General features: G+C 39.8%; 1 protein-coding gene across 2 annotated transcripts in view; it reads left to right on the top strand.

Moving 5' to 3' along the window:
- Nucleotides 1-1,879: 1,879 nt before the first annotated feature.
- Nucleotides 1,880-20,711, top strand: part of SYCP2L (synaptonemal complex protein 2 like) — a 62,708-nt gene continuing 43,876 nt past the window's right edge. Inside the window, exons 1-10 of one of the 2 annotated variants that reach the window (XM_032648202.1) lie at nt 1,880-1,984; nt 2,392-2,416; nt 6,859-6,944; nt 7,055-7,143; nt 8,876-8,910; nt 10,034-10,176; nt 12,178-12,230; nt 12,992-13,037; nt 15,119-15,211; nt 15,311-15,371. In XM_032648202.1, the coding sequence (XP_032504093.1) occupies nt 1,880-1,984; nt 2,392-2,416; nt 6,859-6,944; nt 7,055-7,143; nt 8,876-8,910; nt 10,034-10,176; nt 12,178-12,230; nt 12,992-13,037; nt 15,119-15,211; nt 15,311-15,371 (736 nt within the window). The remainder of the gene's footprint in view (nt 1,985-2,391; nt 2,417-6,858; nt 6,945-7,054; nt 7,144-8,875; nt 8,911-10,033; nt 10,177-12,177; nt 12,231-12,991; nt 13,038-15,118; nt 15,212-15,310; nt 15,372-20,711) is intronic. The other variant, XM_032648200.1, reaches the window with a different exon arrangement.

Raw genomic sequence — 20,711 nt, 5'->3', positions numbered from 1 at the left:
AGGAAGCAGGGAAAAAGAGCAAAAACTCCAAAGGAAATGGGGCAGGGGTGTCCCAGGGGTACTTTGGAGCCTTAAGCTGATTTGGGGGGATGAATTGGGATCTGCTCCAAACCGAAATTCCTTTTGAGGCTTAAGAATGCCATCCCAAGGTTGAAAGTGTCAGATCAAGTCTCCACTGGAATTTTGAAACCAAACAGGAATTTCTACATCCCACTGGAATTCTAGCTGGTGATGGAAATGCCATAGCCATAATTTAAACACATTCTAAAGCATGTACTATTAATTCCTGTAGGTTTTGGTCAAGGAGAGTAGATTGATATTATCAAAGTGGATGGGATACTAGATTCTACACTTCTAAAGCCCACTGTGTTTGCAGGCTCAACATGAAGTGTGCTGGGAAGTTATTCTCCATAGAATAAGAATTTCCTACAGAAAGGAACATATTTGGCCCTGTACTTGAAGATCCAGAAGGATTAACTTGTCCTTTACCATACGCTTAATGAGTAACAGCTATTGCATCTGTCAGTAACCATCTGGCTTCTGGCAATGACGCAGCTGTGAGGGCAGCTGGTATATGGGTTACCATGTATGATCACGGCACATAAATGGCTTCAGAGTGACCTCCTAGTACAAGTCTTGATCAAGTAATGTGGCATTTTCCCCAGTTCTCTGAATCTATACTCAGCCAGTGTACTTTGGGCTAGGAGGGGGACAGGATTTGGGGGCATAAATAGAATAGTGACAGAAATGTATTTAAAAGCATAGAATTTTGAGTATGAACATGGGGAGGGAGAAAATGTCACCTTAGCGGTGGGTTTTGCTGTGTAGAGGGACATTTCTTCCCTCGGGCTGTTGGAGAAAGGTTTGCTTCAGGAGGTGGATGATTCAATCAAATGCAAATATTTGTCTGATTTGAGATAAAAGAAACATTGCCTAGTGACTTCCAAACCTTGCTGTACCTTAGAATCACCTGGAGATGCGCTGCGTGGGTCCCATCACCAGAGATTCTGATTTTCTGGATCCACGACGGGTCCCACGCATCAGGGCGTTTCAAAGCTCCCCATGTTTTCCTAACGTGCAGCCAAGATGGAGAGCCGATGGGTTTGTCCATGGTCTTCAGCTGGTACCTTGGGTTCCTGGCTATAAAGTGGACAAAGTTTCCAAGGCCCCACTCCTGTAGGAGTTGCTCATCACAAACTCATGTCACTAACTTCTTGGTCAACTGATGACTTCTAACTAGGATTTTTTCTTTCTTTCTTTTTTTTTTTTTTTTTTTGTTAAGAGTGACTAGCCTCAAAAAAGACGGTCCAAAGATGGCCTTCGCTTTATTGAATAAGTATGTTCTAGGAAGGTTTATGTAAGTTAATTTTAAATCACACCAGTTCTAGCAATGTAATATGAACTTGGATATATGTTCCTATGGGGAAAAAATCTCCAATTAGCTGGAAGCTTTTGACGAAAGGAAGGTGGCCAGGCCTGAGGCCTGTGTACCGTACTAGCATACTTCTGGAGCACTTTCTAAAATCTGCATGTCCTTTGATATGTGATGACTTGTTTTCTACAGCCTCCCAGGCAACAGGAATTTCTCCTGTGTAGACAGGCTCATTTATCTCTTAACCACTCACTGCCCCCTTTACAAGCCTTTCTAGTGTTGATGATCCTGGCAAAGTCTCCAGTTCTTGCTGGTATGTGAGAACTTGTTGCAACTCTGTAGCAGTCTGATTCCATTCTGGAGTGTTCTAGATGGGGGCCTCAGAACCAGGCCTAAGTGAAATGGAAAAGGGTCTTTAAAATGATAGAACTCTGTTGTGAAATTTTATCGAACGAGCAGTAGCTATTCGGTCATAGAGGTTGCATCAGTGTTTCTTCTCTTGTGTACATGGTTTCCTGGTTTGAAAGAACAACAGGATTTCTGACCATGACAGACCTAGCCTCGGACACATATCTGATTAATGTGACAGAAGACTTTTTTGACACAGCCTTGGTAAGGATGAGGTTGGATGCTTTACTGAGCAGATACCATTGGTAATTTGTAGGAATCTTCAAGTTGTTCATAAAACTTGTGTTTTTCTAAGCTGTGGGTTTTACTAAAAGACTCTCATATTTTATTATTAGAAATATTATATGAAATAGTAACAAATGTATATAACCAATGTTATAGAAAAATGAGGTGATTTATTTTCAAATATATTATTCACCTGATTGGAGGTGATAGGCTGATTTTAATAAAGTAATTGCAAGTCAAATAGGATTTCTCTAAATTTCTTTTCTACTGTAGTTAAAGTCAACTCCTGCCTGTTAGAGAATTATCAGCATTAGCACGTTGATGTTACAGATTATAATGCTTTTTAAAAATAATACGAGCTTCACTTTTTTCTTTCTTTTTATTAGATTATTTCCAGAACTAGTAGTAAAGGTAAGTGTATTATTTACTACTAATTGGCTGTTATTAATAGAATATTAATACCTTTCATTAATAGAATATTCCTGTTTAGAGAAAATAATATTTATCTAAATGATATATAAAAGTGAAGTGGGTTTAACTATTATATTTGCATTAATTGGCCATCTTATGGTATTCAGATTGTGATGCTGAAATGAATTTTGTTGGAAAGTGTGTCTCATTTGCCTGCAGTGAGTCTTTATTTAGCTGCTCCTGCCACCGTTTGGCCATTTAGCTCCAATCAGGGATGGAGAGCCACTTCCGTCATTCCAAAACAGCAAAAGTTAGCTATTACTGATTTAACTTGGAGCCGATTTTCATGCCTTTCTATCTTTCAAGAGCTCAAAACGTAGACAGTTTGGAGGTTAGGGCGATGATGTTGTTCAGTGTGGCTCATGTTAAAGGTAACCCAACAAACACTTTGAATTATGAAACTGTGGATTCAAAGATGCACAGAAATCGGGGCCATCTTAAAATGCATATGTCTGCTCCCTATTGTCCATCTTTTTATTTTTCTTTTGAAAAGCTGTTATTAAATTGACACTACATTCTACAGTGGATGGTATCTTGTAAATTGAGGACATTTAGTACTAGAAGCTTAAGTGTGATGGTGCTTGGTTGATTTTTAAAAAGAGGTCTCCATAATCTAAGTCAGCAGATCCAAATACTTGCAAGTCAGTTTTTTCTGGACTTCATAAGTGATAGTTCCTGTCTCTAAAGTTGGTTGATAAAATACCCAGTGGTAAAAACTACTTTGAATTTTAAAAAATAAGCTTTGATCGATTTACAACAGTGTGTGTACACTGCATATTTGAAAAAAAATACATATGAGAGAGATCTGTTGAGCCTATAGCTGTTGCTGGGACCACTTAATAGGTTCATATAGTCCCTGCAATCACTTCATTGTCCCAAATGGAGGAAACACTGCTCTAGGTGACTGTATTAGTCAGCTCATGCTGCCATAACAAAATGCTACGGGCTGAGTGGCTTAAACAACAGAAACTTATTTTCTCACCGTTCCTGGCTTGTAGAAAGCCACCTTCTTGCTGTGTCTTCACATGGGTAGAGAGTAAGCTGCTCTCTGGCATCCTGTAAAGGCACTAATCTCATTATGAGGGCCCCACTCTCATGACCTCACCTTACTGTATGTGTTTCATTTTTATGATTCCTTTGTTTTGTGCTTTGCTATATGGATTATATTTTCTTTCACTGTTTGCTCCTCTCTAGTGATTTGAATGGCTTATGTCCTAGTTTTATTCTTCTGGTTGTTACTCTTAATTTAATTATCAACATCAACATGAGAGTGCCAAAATGATAGCACCTATTTCTTCTTTATGTATGGCAAGGAATTCAACATGTCTTTATTCCTCCTCCATTTTCTAGCCAGATTTATTTAATTCAATCCAGGGTTTTAGTCCTGTATTTATATATATATATATATATATATATATATATATATATATGTCTTTGTAAATAGTATTTGCTCTTTGCCTTGTATTGCAACCTTATTTACAGTAGTTATTTAGGGCTCACTACCAGCTTGTTTATGGCCTGATGTTCTCATTCTTGAGTTCTTTATTCTGCTTTGTCTCCATCTGCTGTAATACATTTTGAAGAGGTTATTAGGGTTTGTGGGTGGAACATGGTCAGTGCTTTTTATCATTTGAGAGTGTTCCTGTGGCTTTTATCCAATATAACTCTTGCTTTGCAGAGTCCAGAGTTTCCGCTCAAAACTGTTTCACTGTCTTATGTTGAGTGTTGTGAGCACATGTGCACACGTGTTGTTTTATGTAGTTCTTCATGAGTTGTTTTGAAATCAGATCTTACTTTAGCTTGGGAAATTTTATTCTTTGATAATTTTATCAGTTAGAGCAGGGCTTCTCAACTTTGGCAATATTGGCACTTTGGTCGGGTTGGATGACTCTTTGTTTGGGGGGGCTGTCCTATACATTATAGAATGTTTAGCAGCATCCCTGGCCTTTACCCACTAGATGTCGATAGCAGTCCCTGCTACTCCCCCAGTTGTGACAGCATCTCCAAATATTGCAAGAGTGCCGTAGGGGAGCAAAAATCACCTCTAGTTGCAAACTGCTGAGTTAAAGTGCTTTCAGTATGTGTAACAGGATATCTAGTTCAAACAGTCTTAAGTGCTAAAGATGACTTAATTTGCTGAAGGAACTAAAAAGTCAGAGACAGGAAGTTTCAGGAGCAGTTTGGCTGTAGCTAGGCTCTGTTTCCTGCAGTTCTTTCTATTTTGCCTCCTCCGAGTCTTGTCTTTGAGCTCAAGTTGGTCTCCCTTGGTGGTTGCAAGATGGCAGCCAGCAACCAGAGCCGTGCTTCCTGGTTCACATCTGGGGGAGAAACGTTCACTTTCCTCAAGCGGCAGAAGAAAGCCCTAGCTTGGCTCTGCTTGTGTCCCCCCACCTCCACCCCCTTAATGAACCGATCACTGTGAAAAGATGAATGGGATGCCCCTGCATCGTTTAAGCCAATGAGGATCCAGCCGTGGAGCTAGTTAGTCCCACCCAAGAGCATAATTGTTCCATCAGAGAGGAGGTGGGAAAGGACGATTACAGTTACTCTTTCTATTCTCTTCTCTTTCTAAGATTATCTATTATTCATCCATTGCATCTTTTTTTTTGTCTTCACATCTTTTTCCCACTCGTTTTTTCCTGTGTACTCTGAGAGCAATTGCTACTTTTTTTCTTGGAAACCGATGCTTTAACTAATTCTGCTCTCATTGCTTCCACTATGGACTTCAGTTCTCTCTCATCTTTGCTTCCTTGAAACCCGTGGGTGGTGGTGATCTACCTCTGCTCTCAGATTCATTCCTCTCTGCCTTCCTGTCTCTCTACTTTGCATAGAACAGTTTCCTAGGCTTTTTAACCAACTGGTTGCCGCCAGGTTTAGCGAATGACAGGAAATTGGAGGTAGGAAGGCCATTTCTCCCGCTCCCTTCTGCTGAGGTGCTATCTCTGGGAGTGACTGCATAGTTCCTGTGATTCTGGCTTATTTATGGCTACAGCATTTGCTAGGTGACCTTCATTCCTGGGATCTGGTAATACCACTTCCTCCCCGTGGCTTTCCAGGGATGTATAGGGGGTGGTAGTGGCTACCTATGTTTTTGTAACTAATTCCCTGTATTAAATTCTCTCAGATTGAAATATCTAGAATGGCTTAGATTTTCATATTACTTATTTCTTTCTCACTTCTGTGTTCATCTTATACTGTTGCCTTCTCTTACAAATCTAATTTTTTATTTCATAGAATTCACATTCTTTTGAGTTTTGAGATGATAAACCAGATGCTTTTGATTTGGCTTCCCGGCTTTTCTATCATCTTTTATTTCCTGAAGCAAGCATTTTTCAAAGTCACTTTTTTGCTACCTCTTAACTTATTATGCTCCTTCCTTTTGCATAGGGCTATGTTTGTTAGTTTCTCTTTACTACTCTTTAAGTGAAAAGGTCGAATGACATCTGATACTTGCTGGTTAACAGAGTGCATAAATGTCTCTAGGGTCCCCTGCTGTCCACCTGGGTCACCTGGGCTCTGTTACAATCTCTCTCTCAAGTTCTAAGCCGGCAGGCAAGTTTTGGGCTCAGCCCCTGGCCATGTTTCTTGTCTCCAGAAATCATTCAGCAGTATCAATGTGGCTTTTTTGGACTGAAGAGGGATCTTTTTAAAATTTCTACTCCCTGATTTGGATTCCCACAATTGCATGAGTTATATGGGGATTAAAAAGTATGCAGTGTGTGGTTAAAAGAAAAAAAATTCACATATCCAAATTGCACCTCTGAACCTATCAAAGTAACGTTAGGAATTTACCATGAGTTTTTGCAGTGTACACTACCACTGTCATATCTAAACACAATGCATAAATGAAATAATAAAGGTTTTTTGTTTAATAAGCATAAAGCATTACCACATACCTTGTTTTGTTACTACGTTCTGACGTAAGTAGCCATTGAAGTTTCTATGATTAAGCTATTTAACAAAGACCAACGCTTTACTTGAAAATTCTTGCTTCTGTTAGCATAAGGCCATTATAAAATTTTTCTTTCTATAAAATACACAAATGTAAGAAATGCACAGAAACAGTGGGAAAGTGTGTGCAGGAGCTGCCCTTGCACATCGTTCATTCTGGACAAAAAAGTAGCTTTGCCTGAGATGCAGTGAACACAGACAGTCACACTTTGCACGTACTGCTGCTGTTTACCTCAGTGGGCGTCTATGCCGTGCAAATCGATTGTGGCCTGGGGGTCTCTAGATCTTGAAGCAGGCTGTGATTTGTCCCTTGCTCAGACTACATCATTTCTGAAATGTTTACCACCCATGGCTGTTCTTCCTGCTATGTAGGAGTCCTTTCCTTATTCTTTTGTAGCATCAGTTTGATTCTTTGAAAATTCTGCTTTCAGGGAAAAGTCAGATGTTGGGTTCCTTCATATTTACCTTAGGATTTCTGGTGACAGAAGAGAGTGTAAATCGTTTGATCCAGCAGGAGGTGAGTTGCAAATAGTGCTGGTAGCAGTTGCCCTGGACCCCGTGGAGAAGCTCGTGCCCAGGTCTCCGTTTTGTTTCTTCCTTGTGAAAACCTTCCCCAACTCCCAACAGGCACTGAGGACCTTGAACAGCCTTCTGCAAGCTGTACCTCGGGAGGAGAGAAAACAACTTGTCTCGTCGGAAGGCTCGTGTCGTCTTATGTACGTGACCTTGGCCTGATTAGGTGGTGATGTAAAGGCAAAATCTTTCTGGGTTGTGGCACCTCAGTCTTCATTCTCCTTGGGTGTTTGGGGTTGTTGGGTTGTTTTTTTTTCCCCCCATCGAATTTGTGCGGTGAAATGCTTTCTCAGGCTATAGATTATTTTTCATTGTGAATGTGAACCGGATTAGTGACTCATGGGAGAATGTTAAGAGTACAGGCTGTGGTGCCAGACCTCAGGCTTCAAATCCTAGTTTGGCCACTTATGCTGGTTGCTCCTCTAGAGCAGTCTTAGCTCACTACACCTCAGTCTACTCCTCTGTAAAATGGAGTCAACGTTAATGCTGGTCAATAGTTATCGCACAGGTCGAATCAGGCAATCCATTGGAAGCCATTAGCACATTACCTGGTAGAGAGCAAATGCTCAAAGGTTACCAGCTCTTACCTATATCACTAGGGCATGTATTGCTTTTCAGGGGATGGATTTGGGGGCTTTTGGTGACCCACTCACAAGTATGTAGTTCCTGGGACATAGAAATTTGGAGAGAAGGTTGTAGTGTGTGACCATGGGAAGCACAACACCAGCACCCTGTTTTGAAATCTGAACCTAAACCCGCGACTGTGTGCTGACCACCAACCAGCATCGGTGACATCCCTGTGGCACACCATCATTCGAGGGACATGCAGCCATGACTAGCAAGAGGCAGGGTGACCCAGTTTATCATAGTGTAGACCTGAAAGACGTGATTGGTGAGCATGGAGCTCATCATGTTTGTCCATTTAATTTGTCTTTGCAGGATGCAGTGTTTTCTCTTAATTTTTCCTACCAAGTATTCATTGAATAGATTAGTTAATCATTACCCTTAGTGGTGTACTTAGATCTGGAGAGAAGGCGACCTGATGTTTGCTCCTCAGTCTTCAAACTAATGCAGTGGTCCTGCCTTACTGTTTGAGTGTTCTAGTCTAGTTCTTGAGTGTTCTGCACTTCAAGTCAAATGTAAAATCTGCAAACGTAAAAGTAAGCAGAACTCTCAGTGGTGCTGTTCTAAGGCTTCTATTTAATTGTGACAAATCAATCCATTCATTATGAGAAACTGAACTACTACAAGATTTCTTAAATCTATTCTTTAGCGTGAGAGTTATTTCAGATATTAAAAAATCAACATCAACACTTGTTAGCATTTAACTGAAATTCTTAAGTGAATATGCAACATGGGAGTCTGTGTTAATTACAATAATGTGATAACTTAATCCCATTACATCTCTAACTTAAATTTATCAGTTTTTAAAGTAAGTTCCAAAAGCTTATAGGAAAGACCTACAGCACCTACTGTATCATTTCTTCCAGGTGTCAAACTATGTGTAAAAAAAAAAAGAAAAAGAAAAAGAGGGTATGCATCCTCACAGGCTGGTGAGGTGACTGTAAAATTCCAGGATCTTAGCATTTGATGAAGCCTCAGAGATCATCAAATTATAATTCACTTTACAGAGGGAGAAATAGAACCTCAGAATGTATAGTAGCTCTAGCTTCTTTGTAAAAAGTATATGTAAGTCATTAATATATAAACTTGACAATTTTTCCAAAAAAATGTATTTGTGACATTGAGGAAATTTTGACAATGAATTTGAAATACTTTCAAACATGTACATCTTGGATTAAAATTTTAATGCCAATATAGTAGAGTTTTACTTATGTTCATCTCAGTAAAATGAAATTTATCTAAATGTTTCAGGAAAGACCTTGCAAGGACAATCTTGACTGTGGGTGGTAAGAAGTATTAAGAATTTTAAATGTTAGAATGTTAAATATTGGACATTGGGGGTTTTATGGGCATCTTGGAACTATGGGGAATAAGTTACGGTCAAATTAAAAATAGAAGTTAGGATTTCTGATGATGAAAGATGAAAGAGTTAAGCATGCTAAATCCATAAAGAATAATTAATGAATATTCCTTTACTCACCAATGAGCGTAGTCAAATTTGATCCTTTTTCCACATTTGCTTCAAATCCTTTTTTAAATAAATCAGAGTTACAGGTAAAGCCCCTGTGTCCAGATCCCCATCCAATTCCCCTCGCCATTCGTAGAGGTGATCCTTTGACTTGGATTTGTTTTTCATTTCCAAGAACATTTTTGTACTTTTATGCTGTGTATTCACAAGCAACATATGTTATTGTTTTTGCAAATTTAAGTTTGCGTATCCAGCTACAACCTGCTTTTTACCTTTAAAATTGTTTGAAATCTAAACATGTCGATACGTGTAGTTTTGTTTATCTGCTGTGAAATACTACAGTTTCTTAGGATTTTATTTTCATAGATGTATTTAAGGCTGGATAAAGCTGCTTTTTAAACAATTGAGGTATAGTTGATGTATAATATTATATAAGTTACAGGTGTACAATATAGTGATTCACAATTTTTAAAGGTTATACTCAATTTACAGTTATTATAAAATGTTTGCTGTATTCCCCATGTTGTACAATATATCCTTGTAGCTTATTTTATACCTAATACTTTGTGCCTCTTACTCCCCTACTTCTATCTTGCCCCTCCCCCCCAGGGGTATCCACTAGTTTGTTCTATCTGTGAGTCTTGGACAAAGTTGCTTTTGATGAATGTCTTAATATATCTAAACTATAAATTGCAGAAATATCATTTTTTAAAAATTTGTTGTACACTGACCTATCATTTGGATTTCCCTCTAGTATTTCTTACAGATGAATTTAAATGATTATAATTGCTCCAGTATATGTCTTTCTGCTTATACCTATAAGACACAATGCTAGTCTTCTAAGATGGACCTTCTTAGAGCAAATGCTGATCTGTGGAACTCATTTTTTCTTTTGCTTTGTGCCCAGAATTATCCATGTCTGCCGTATGTTTAATCTCTAGATTATGACCGGCAGGTGGCTCTTTGTGAAGCATTGTGTAGACTGACCATGAAAAAATCAAGGGAAGACTTTGTCCATCAGTGGTTTGAAGATGATACCATTGCTGAGGCTTTCAAAGAAATTAAAGATCGAGAATTTGAGACGGTGAGATTCTTGGTCATGAAAATTCCATTTAATCAATATTTATGAAGCATCCTTTCAGCATATGTTGGGCTCAGGGGAGGATTTTTTTCTTAAATGTGACCAGGTCTCCGTTCTTAAACTTCCTGTTTCCCACTTATGTGAAATAACTTAAGGGTAATAGAAACAGAATATTTGTGGACCAGATACCAGCATACAATTAGGACATCTTTTCAGGAAACTTAGCCTGGAGCCAGAGCTGTAGGAGTTTGATGGATCCAGTCAGAGACAGTGGTCATGGAGCAGGGAGTGGTCTTCAACAAACCTTGAAGGGTAGGGAGAGTTGGAGAAGAAAAGAATGTGCATTTGGGCCTTGCAGAGAGTAGCTGGCATGATGACAGGAGGCTGAAGCTGGCATGGGCGCTCGGGTAGCAGAGGAGTGTTATGGGGAGCTTGTGTTGTGAGCCCTCCAGCCTTCACAGTTTGGAAGAACAATAATTTTCGGTGTCTTCCATGCAACCCGGCCTCACTGTGATTGTGTCCTCAAGTAGCACAGACGTAGTTGATGGCTTTGCGATATACTCACCTTTATCCTAAAATAGCTAAAATGTTTTCCCTCTCCTTTAAAAAAGTTCTTAAGATGAGGGTGATTCTGTAGGAAAAGCCAAAATTATTAGTAACACTGCTCGTGTTGAACAAAGCCTTTCTGGTCAAAACCGCTGAGCACTTGGGATTTTATTAAATCCGAACCTTCAAATATATTATGAAATACGTTAAATTTGACTTTAAGCCTGTTGCCAGATCTGCAGTAGTTGTTTAGCCAGGATGCAGTTTGATCTAAGTGGGAATACCATGAGTTGGGTTTGGGTCCCACCTCCCCGACTGATGTGATGTATACATTTTGGCAAAGTAGTTGACTTTTTTTAAAAAAAAATTTTAATTGAAATATAGTTCATGTACAATGTTATATGTTACAGGTGTACAGTATAGTGATTCACAATTTTTAGAGGTTATAGTTCCATTTATAGTTATTATAAAATACTGGTTATATATTCCCTGTGTTGTGCAATATGTCCTTGGAGCTGATAGTTGACTCATGAAGCCTGAGTGTTCTTATCTGTAAAATGGGAATAAAACCAACTTCAGAATTGTGGGAATTAAATGAGAGAAACTAAAAGTGCCTGAGATGTTGCAGACACTCCAGTATTAGTTTCCTTTCCCCTCTGTGTGATTCTCTCTTCTGCAGGGAAATTAGGGGAACATAAGACAAAAGTAATTATCCTCTTTCTCCAATCACTTTCCCCCTAGAACCATCAGCTTCTCAGTGGAACTGCTTTTAGATGAAAGTTCACATTAATGTCCATTTAGTGCTGAATCTAGACACGGAGTGTGAGGACTGTTTGACTACAACAGACAGTCCTTGCTAACAAAAGGGATAAAAGTCTGGATCAGTATCTCTTTGGTTTTAGAAACTTGGGGGTAACAGCTTGCCTCCCTGGTCGCTGTTTGTTGGGAGAACTATAAACGTATTCTTATTCTTAGAACCTTTAGCGGGAGAGAGATTCCAGGAAGGAGCAGGTTAGAGAACTCCTGATAAGGAAAATCTACAGTGGTTAAGTACACCAGGATAAACCCCAAATTGATAAGTTTCATGGGTTTGTGGTTGGCTTGTGCTGGGGAGATGGATGCCCTGTGGGTTAGTCAGATATTACAATCCAGGTCATCAGTAAGAGGTATTTTTCTTGCTTGTTCCGCACATAAAACTGTTGGAGACCTAAGCATTCCTCAGCTGTAACTCTCATGGCTGGGGCTTCAGAACATGAGTCTGGAGCCTCCTCTTTGTGATACAAAGTATTATTTTAGTTATCATGATTAATAATGAATCCTTGTGAATCCTTGTGATGTCACTGGATCCTGGAAATGCAGTAGCAGACACTGGCCTCTACATGCTGCAAAGGGTAGTATTTAAATTAAATATCTTGATTTTTTTTTTTAACAAAAAAGTTTGCATTATTTACTTTGAAGGATTGTAGACGGTTTCTCAATCACCTAAATGACAGACTTGGTGACCAAAGAAGGTAAGACGTTTCTCTGAGCTTTACTTTATTGACTAATTCTATTCTGAAAATGTCTAATATTAAAAAAAAATCTAGAGGGCTTCCCTGGTGGCGCAGTGGTTGGGAGTCTGCCTGCCGATGCAGGGGACGCAGGTTCGTGCCCCGGTCCGGGAAGATCCCACGTGCAGCGGAGCGGCTGGGCCCGTGAGCCATGGCCGCTAAGCCTGCGCGTCTGTAGCCTGTGCTCCGCAACGGGAGAGGCCACAGCGGTGAGAGGCCAGCATACCGCAAAAAAAAAAAAAAAAAAAAAAAAAAAATCTAGGATCTGTTTTAGGAGAGAATGTAGGATACAGAATTTACTGAGCATTACTAAGTTATCCATTGTGATTTGGAACAGTTGTAACTTTATATCCTCCAGGGAGAGTTTATGAAGAATGATTTCCTATAGATCTGAGGTTACTAGGGAAAGCCGTATTATGGACAGTTAAGTCCTTGATGAGAAAATATTGGCTAAATTCACTCCTTTCATTAGGACTCTTGCCAAGCAGCTGGGTTGAGGTATATATAGTACCGGAAAACCTGGCTTGTAGACTGCCGGATGGAGATTTGAATTCTGCCCATGGTAGATCTCCATTTGTAGGTTTGAGAGCCCCTTTCATACTTTGTACCAAGGGACATAATGGCGTACCTAGTTATACATGATTGTTTATAGAACATCCATAGGTCGTGTGTGCGGTCCATCCATATTTTATTTTACTTTTTAATTGTGAGGTGTTTTGCAGGGTCTATTCATTTCCATGCATTGCTGCTTTTGCTGATGATTTTGAGGTATGTTTGTCTCTCTTTCAGGGGCTGTGAGGGTGGGGGGTGTATAGCAAACCCCATAGGTAGGTTTACATCAGGCCAAACGGCTCTTGCTACACAGAAGGGCTTTTTTAAAAAAGGAAACTTGCTTCTCCTCTTAGGCCTCAACTCTGAAGCTTATTATTGAAGAGCCCTAGTGTTACTTCTGCGTAAAGGAATTTTAGGTTTATACTGCATTCATGAGGTCAGTTACAGGAGCCTTGCCTTATTTTATCCTCTTGACGAGCGGCAGCATTCACGCCTGGATTGGAGGGAAGGGCGAGTCCATTGCTTCTTTCCACCCAGTAGACGCTTCCCACTCTATCCCCAGCAATTAGGGTCAGTCTCCTTTCTCTAGATCATTCTGCCTTGTACTTTATAGTCCAAAATGGAACAGTCTCTTTTCACCCCCTTCTTTGGTTTCTAGAGGCACAAGGTCCTTCCTGTAAAAGTGCCCCAACCTGCAACATCTCAATTTCTGGGTAAACTTTTCATAGGTCTCTGAACCTGGACTGTGCTGAGGTGTCCTGGATCATGTCTCTAGAATGTTCTAGTTAACCATTTCATTGTTTTGGATTGAGGGCCCCCTTCTTGGCCTCTGTGAGCTGAGCCGTTAGCTCACGACTACATTGTACATTCTTTCTCTCTAGAACTGATTTTGGAAGCCTGATTCCTATATTTCAAGTCTGTTTTTCTTTCTGGTTGTCTGAGGATTCCAATCTCTGCTTGGAATTTAAATTTCCATCAGCTTCAGTAGGGGTCCTTACACTGGCTTCCCGTGATATAATCTTGTGTTAAAACCTTTGTTCTATAGACGCCAAGGGGAGAAGGGGGTGGGTGGTGGTGGTGTGATGAATAGGGCGATTGGGATTGACATGTATACACTAATATGTATAAAACAGATAACTGATAAGAACCTACTGTATAAAAAATATAATAAAAATTTTAAAATACGCTTTGTTCAACTCTATAGCTGTTAAAGAGTAGACACGTATGCTGGAACAATGGCCAAGAAATGCTATTTACTGTAAAACAAGTGGAAGAATAGTTAAGTCTAGTGTTTGTTCCATTGTTGAGGAATAAAAACTTTGTATATACTTCCTGAGTATGTCTAGAACACATCTGGGAGGAAGCAAAGGCATTGTCAATGGTTCCCATGGAAAGGTACCTATGGGAATTTGAGGGACAGAGAAGGAGATATTTATTCTTTCTATTAGCATCATACTGTTTGAATCTGTCTTTCCTTTTTTTCTTTCCGTCTTTCTTTCTTTCTTTAAGAGAATATGTTTATTTTATAATGCAGTCATTTCTTGGTACCCATGGGGGACTGGTTCCAGGATGCCTCGTGGATACCAAAATCTGCGTATATTCAAGTCCCATATATAAAACGGCTTAGTATTTGCATATAATGTACACACATCCTCCCGTGTACTTTAAATCGTCTCTAGGTTACATCTGATACCTAACACAGTGTAAATGCTGTGCAAATAGTTGTCAGTACATGGCAAAATCGAGGTTTGCTTTTTAGAACTTTCTGGAATTCTTTTTCCTAAATATTTTCAATCCACATTTGGTTGAATCTTTGGATTTGGAATCCGTGGATACAGGGGGCTGACTAATCAATTAAAATAAAGATAATTTGAAATCTTCAGGTCTTAGCCTTATTCTAACACACGGTAAGTTAGATGGCAAGTCACCATTTATGTTTGATCACAGTACCTCCTTTGCTAGAAGTTTTTATCCGTAGGCAGTGTGGTTTGTTACTGCTTTAACATAGAAGAGTTTTCTCTGTGATTGGCACCAGAAAAAAAAAGTTTGTGTGGTTAGAGTTATCTGACACATTTAAACATCTGTTAAATTGCTAAGTATAGTAGGGTTTTTCCAGAAATAGATTGGTCACATAAAATTGAAACGTTCCTCCTATTTTGCAGAAATGAGTAAGGCAATAAACGGTGACCCTATAATCTTAAAGTAGGGCTGTTCTCAGAAAAGCAGTTCTGTTTTTAATGGAGTAATTTTCATTTGACCCTTTCATATGATATTAATACTGAAATTATATCTTACAGATGAGAAAACCTGCAGATGAAAAATTAGAGAAATTTTGGATTGATTTCAACCTAGGAACTCAGAGTGTAACTTTTTATATAAACAATCCTGAGGTAATCATGTTCGATTCCTGTTTAGACCTAAGTGCGTAGAGAGTGTTCATAATCCAAGTATGTGTTATGTGCTCATGAATTTCACTTATTTTTTCCAAGAGCGCTTTATGGGACTCAGTAAGACTTTTGAAGGAAGCAGTGATTAATTTCAGCATAATAGGTAAGATGTTAATTCTAAACTACCTCGCATTTAGTCCTGAGTATTGTTTCTGTTTATGCTTGCAGTATATGTTTAGTTAATTCCCGAGCAGACTTTGCTTGCACTTGACGTGGAGGGGAGGTGGTGAGCGCTGTGGACAGAAGGCTGTGCTCAGGGCAAAAGATTAGTGAGTCCTCCACTCTGTAACTTTGGGATTCCATGACTTTCCTGGTTTTCTCGTTGTAAAAATGATTATGGTTCCTCAACAAACTGAAAATAGCATCACCGTATGATCCAGCAGTTTCACTTCTGGATATACATCCAGAAGAATCGAAAGCAGGACTCGAAGAGATTTGTATACGAACGTTCACTGCAGCCTATTCACAAGAGTCAAGAGGTAGAAGCAGGGACTTGCCTGGTGGCACAGTGGTTAAGACTCCATACTCCCAGTGGAGGGGGTCTGGGTTCCATCTCTGGTCAGGGAACTAGATCCCACATGCATGCCGCAACTAAGAGTTCGCATGCCACAACCAAGGAGCCCGCGAGCCACAACTAAGGAGCCTGACTGCTGCAACTAAGACCCGGTGCAACCAAAAAAAAAAAAAAAAAAGTAGAAGCACCCCAAGTGTCCATCGATGGTTGAATGGATAAAGCAAATATGATCTGTACCTACAATGGACTGTTATTTAGCTTTAAAAAGGAAGGGCATTCTGACTTCATCTATGTTGCTACAACATAGATGAGCTTTGAGGACATCATGCTAAGTGGAAAAAGCTAATCACAAAAAGACAAATACTGTATGATTCCACTTACATGAGGTATCTAAAGTAGTCAAATTGATAGAGACCGAAAGTAGAATGGTGGTTAGTTAGCAGGGGCTGCAGGGAAGGGGGAATGGGGAGTTGTTTAATGGGTACAGAGTTTCAGATTTGCAAGATGAAAAGGTTCTGGAGATCCTCTTGTACAGCAATGTGAATATACTTAGCACTACTGAACTGCCCACTTAACATTTACCTTGTTAACCATTTTTATGTTTTGTACCACAATTTTTTTTGTAATTTTATTTAAAACAAATTTATTTATTTATTTTTGGCTGCATTGGGTCTTTGTTGCTGTGTGCAGTCTTTCACTAGTTGTGGCGAGCAGGGACTGCTCTTCGTTGCGGTGAGCGGGCTTCTCATTGTGGTGGCTTCTCTTGTTGCGGAGCATGGGCTCTAGGCGCGCGGGCTTCAGTAGCTGTGGCCTGGACCGGGGCTCAAACCCATGTCCCCTGCATTGGCAGGAGGATTCTTTTTTTTTTTTTTTTTTTTTTTGCCATACACGTCTCACTGTTGTGAGACCTCTCACTGTTGTGGCCTCTCACTGTTGTGGCCTCTCCTGTTACGGAGCACAGGCTCCGGACGCGCAGGCTCAGCGGCCACGGCTCACGGGCCCAGCCGCTCCGCGGCATGTGGGATCTTCCCACACCGGGGCACGAACCCGTGTCCCCCGCATCGGCAGGCGGACTCTCAACCACTGCGCCACCAGGGAAGCCCTGGCAGGAGGATTCTTAACCACTGTGCCACCAGGGAAGTCCTGTACCACCATTTAAAAAAATGGTTATAGTACCTGCCCTCCCTTTCCCACATATTTATACTAATAATTGGGTATGTACAAACTATTTAAATATCAGCCCTGACTCCCCCTTCTTTTTTTTTTAATTAATTAATTTTTATTTTTGGCTGCATTGGGTCTTCGTTGCTGCACGCAGGCTTCTCGTGGTGGTTTCTCGTTGCAGAGCATGGGCTCTAGGCGTGCGGACTTCAGTAGTTGTGGCTCACTGGCTTCAGTAGTTGTAGCTCGTGGGCTCTAGAGTGCAGGCTCAGTAGTTTTGGCGCATGGGCTTAGTTGCTCCGTGGCATGTGGGATCTTCCTGGACAAGGGATCAAATCCGTGTCGCCTGCATTGGCAGGCGGATTCTTAACCACTGCGCCACCAGGGAAGCCCTGACTCCCCCTTCTTAAATCTCCGTCGTTCACCTTTCTTCTCCTCTTAGTAGGTAGAGTTGAGGGACATGGAGTCAGGAGTGATCCTTTTCTGGGTGTGTAGAAGTAAGGTATTGGTCCAGTTCAGTATTTCAGATATAGTCACACTTGACCAGGATTCCTGAATTGGGTCTCTTAAAAAATGGATGTTTTGAAAGTAACTCAATACACATAATCATTTTTTAATTGGCTTTACTAAAGAGTTAAAACTAAATACTGTGCGATTATGTGGATTTTATACTTCTTTTCACAAAGGATTTAGGGCAGCTTGCATATTTATAACAAAATAATAGAAATAGAAAATTGGAACCACAAACAAGAATAAAAATGTGTCAAGAAGGTTGATCTGGCCACCATGGAGATTCATATTTGGTGCTTAGCGCTTCCCTCCGCAACTAGAGAAAGCCCGTGTGTAGCAATGAAGGCCCATGCAGCCAAGAAGAAAATAAATAAATAAAATAAAATAAAATAAAATTGTACAATTAAAAAAAAAAACAAATTTGGTGCTTAGCTTCCTGAAAGCCAGGGTGAAAAGTATAATGGATAACATGATTCTCATCATACAAGTCCTGGAAAGAACAAATCCATCCTTCCTGGCCTTGAACTCTTAACTGAAGGTTCTCCCATGGGACTACTTAGGATAAGGTAATCCTTCCTCAGCCCTGAGCGTTCCTTGCTGGAATTTCTTGTGTACATAAGTTAACTTCAGTGTTTTGTTAAAGGGTAATTTTTGAAGAGGTAAAATCATGACCCGCATACAAATATAAAATAAATGTGGGTAAAAGATTTCATTAATTAATGAGCAAATTAATAAGATGTAATAACCAGGAGAATACAAAGAATCACAGATATAAGCAGTGCTGAAATTAATTTACAAACAGATGTGCGACTAGACTGTTGCATTTCACAGACACAATTAATTTGAATTTATATGAACAAGAATCACTTGCGTTATTATCTTTAATTTCTCCTGTTACATACTAGAAAAAGGGACGTTTGGGCTAGATTAGGCAGTAAAGGAAGTGGCAGAAGAGGAGAGCCTTTCACCGTGAAACTCTGGGAGATTGAAGGGACAGTGAAGACTGCCCACACTTCAGATGCTAATTGCAAGTCTCAGGTTGACACCTGTACTTCTGATCAACCTGCTACCAATCAGAGGTTCCCACAAGCTCCTCCTCGGGTTAGAAACTTGGTATAATGGTTCACAGAACTCTGGGAAGCACGCATTTACATTTACCATTTTATTATAAAGAATATAATAAAGGATACAGATGAACAGCCAGATGAAGAGAATACCCAGGGCAAGATCCAGAAGGATCCCAAGTGCAAGGGCTTTTGTTTCTGAGGAGTTGGGGTGCATCACCCTCCTGGAACGTTTGTGTTCACCAACCCAGAAGCTCTCTGAACCCTGTAGCTTCGGGGTTTTTATGGAAGCTTTATCATGTAGGCATTATGGAATATTAACTCAATCGCTGGCCCTTCTGCCCTCCCTGAAGGTTGGGGAGCTGGAAGTTCCAACCCTCTAACCATACCTTGGTCTTTCTGGTGACCAGTCCCCATCCTTTTTTTTCTTTTCTAGAAATATCATTGATATGTAAGCAAAACTGGTTTTTTTTAAAAAATTTATTTTTTATACAGTAGGTTCTTATCAGTAATCAGTTCTATGCACATCAGTGTGTACATGTCAATCCCAAACGTCCAATTCATCCCACCCCCACCCCCCCACCACTTCCCCCCTTGGTGTCCATATGTTTGTTCTCTACCTCTGTGTCTTGATTTCTGCCCTACAAACTGGTTCATCTGTACCATCTTTCTAGGTTCCACATATATGCATTAATTTACGATTTTGTTTTTCTTTTTCTGACTTAACTTCACTCTGTATGACACTCTCTAGATCCATCCACAACTCTACAAATGACCCAATTTCGTTCTTTTTTATGGCTGAGTAATATTCCCTTGTATATATGTGCCACATCTTCTTTATCCATTAGTCTGTTGATGGGCATTCAGGTTGCTTCCATGACCTGGCTATTGTAAATAGTGCTGCAATGAACACTGGGGTGCCTGTGTCTTTTTGAATTATGGTTTTCTCTGGGTATATTCCCAGTAGTGGGATTGCTGGGTCATATGGTAATTCTATTTGTAGTTTTTTAAGGAACCTCCATACTGTTTTCCGTAGTGGCTGTATCAATTTACATTCCCACCAACAGTGCAAGAGGGTTCCCTTTTCTCCACACCCTCTCCAGCATTGGTTGTTTGTAGATTTTCTGATGATGCCCATTCTAACTGGTGTGAGGTGATACCTCATTGTAGTTTTGATTTGCACTTCTCTAATGATTAGTGATGTTGAGCATTCTTTCATGTGTTTGTTGCCAATCTGTATTTCTTCTTTGGAGAAATGTCTATTTAGGTCTTCTGCCCATTTTTGGATTGGGTTGTTTGTTTTTGTGATATTGAGCTGCATGAGCTGTTTATATATTTTAGAGATTAATCCTTTGTCCGTTGATTCGTTTGCAAATATTTTCTCCCATTTTGAGGGTTGTCTTTTGGTCTTGTTTATGGTTTCCTTTGCTATGCAAAAGCTTTTAAGTTTGATTAGGTCCCATTTGTTTATATTTGTTTTTATTTCCATTACTCTAGGATGTGGATCAAGAAAGATCTTGCTGTGATTTATGTCAAAGAGTGTTCTTATGTTTTCCTCTAAGAGTTTTATAGTGTCCAGTCTTACATTTAGGTCTCTAATCCATTTTGAGTTTATTTTTGTGTATGGTATTAGGGAATGTTCTAATTTTATTTTTTACATGTAGCTGTCCAGTTTTCCCAGCACTACTTATTGAAGAGACTGCTTTTTCTCCATTGTATATCCTTGCCTCCTTTGTCATAGATTAGTTGACCATAGGGGTGTGGATTTATCTCTGGGCTCTCTGTCTTGTTCTGTTGATCTATATTTCTGTTTTTGTGCTAGGACTGTGTTGTCTTGATTACTGTAGCTTTGTAGTATTGTCTGAAGTCAGGGAGTCTGATTCCTCCAGCTCCGATTTTTTTCCCTCAAGACTGCTTTGGCTATTTGGGGTCTTTTTTGTCTCCATACAAATTTTAAGATTTTTTTGTTCTAGTTCCATAAAAAATGCCATTGGTAATTTGATAGGGATTGCATTGAATCTGTAGATTGCTTTGGATAGTATAGTCATTTTCACAATATTGATTCTTCCAATCCAATAACATGGTATATCTCTCCATCTGTTTGTATCATCTTTAATTTCTTTCATCAGTGTCTTATGGTTTTCTGCATACAGGTCTTTTGTTTCCTTAGGTAGGTCTGTTCCTAGGTATTTTA

This window comes from Phocoena sinus, chromosome 11 (assembly GCF_008692025.1).
Source record: "Phocoena sinus isolate mPhoSin1 chromosome 11, mPhoSin1.pri, whole genome shotgun sequence".
NCBI classification, from domain to species: Eukaryota; Metazoa; Chordata; class Mammalia; order Artiodactyla; family Phocoenidae; genus Phocoena; species Phocoena sinus.
This window is presented reverse-complemented; position numbering and strand designations above follow the sequence as displayed.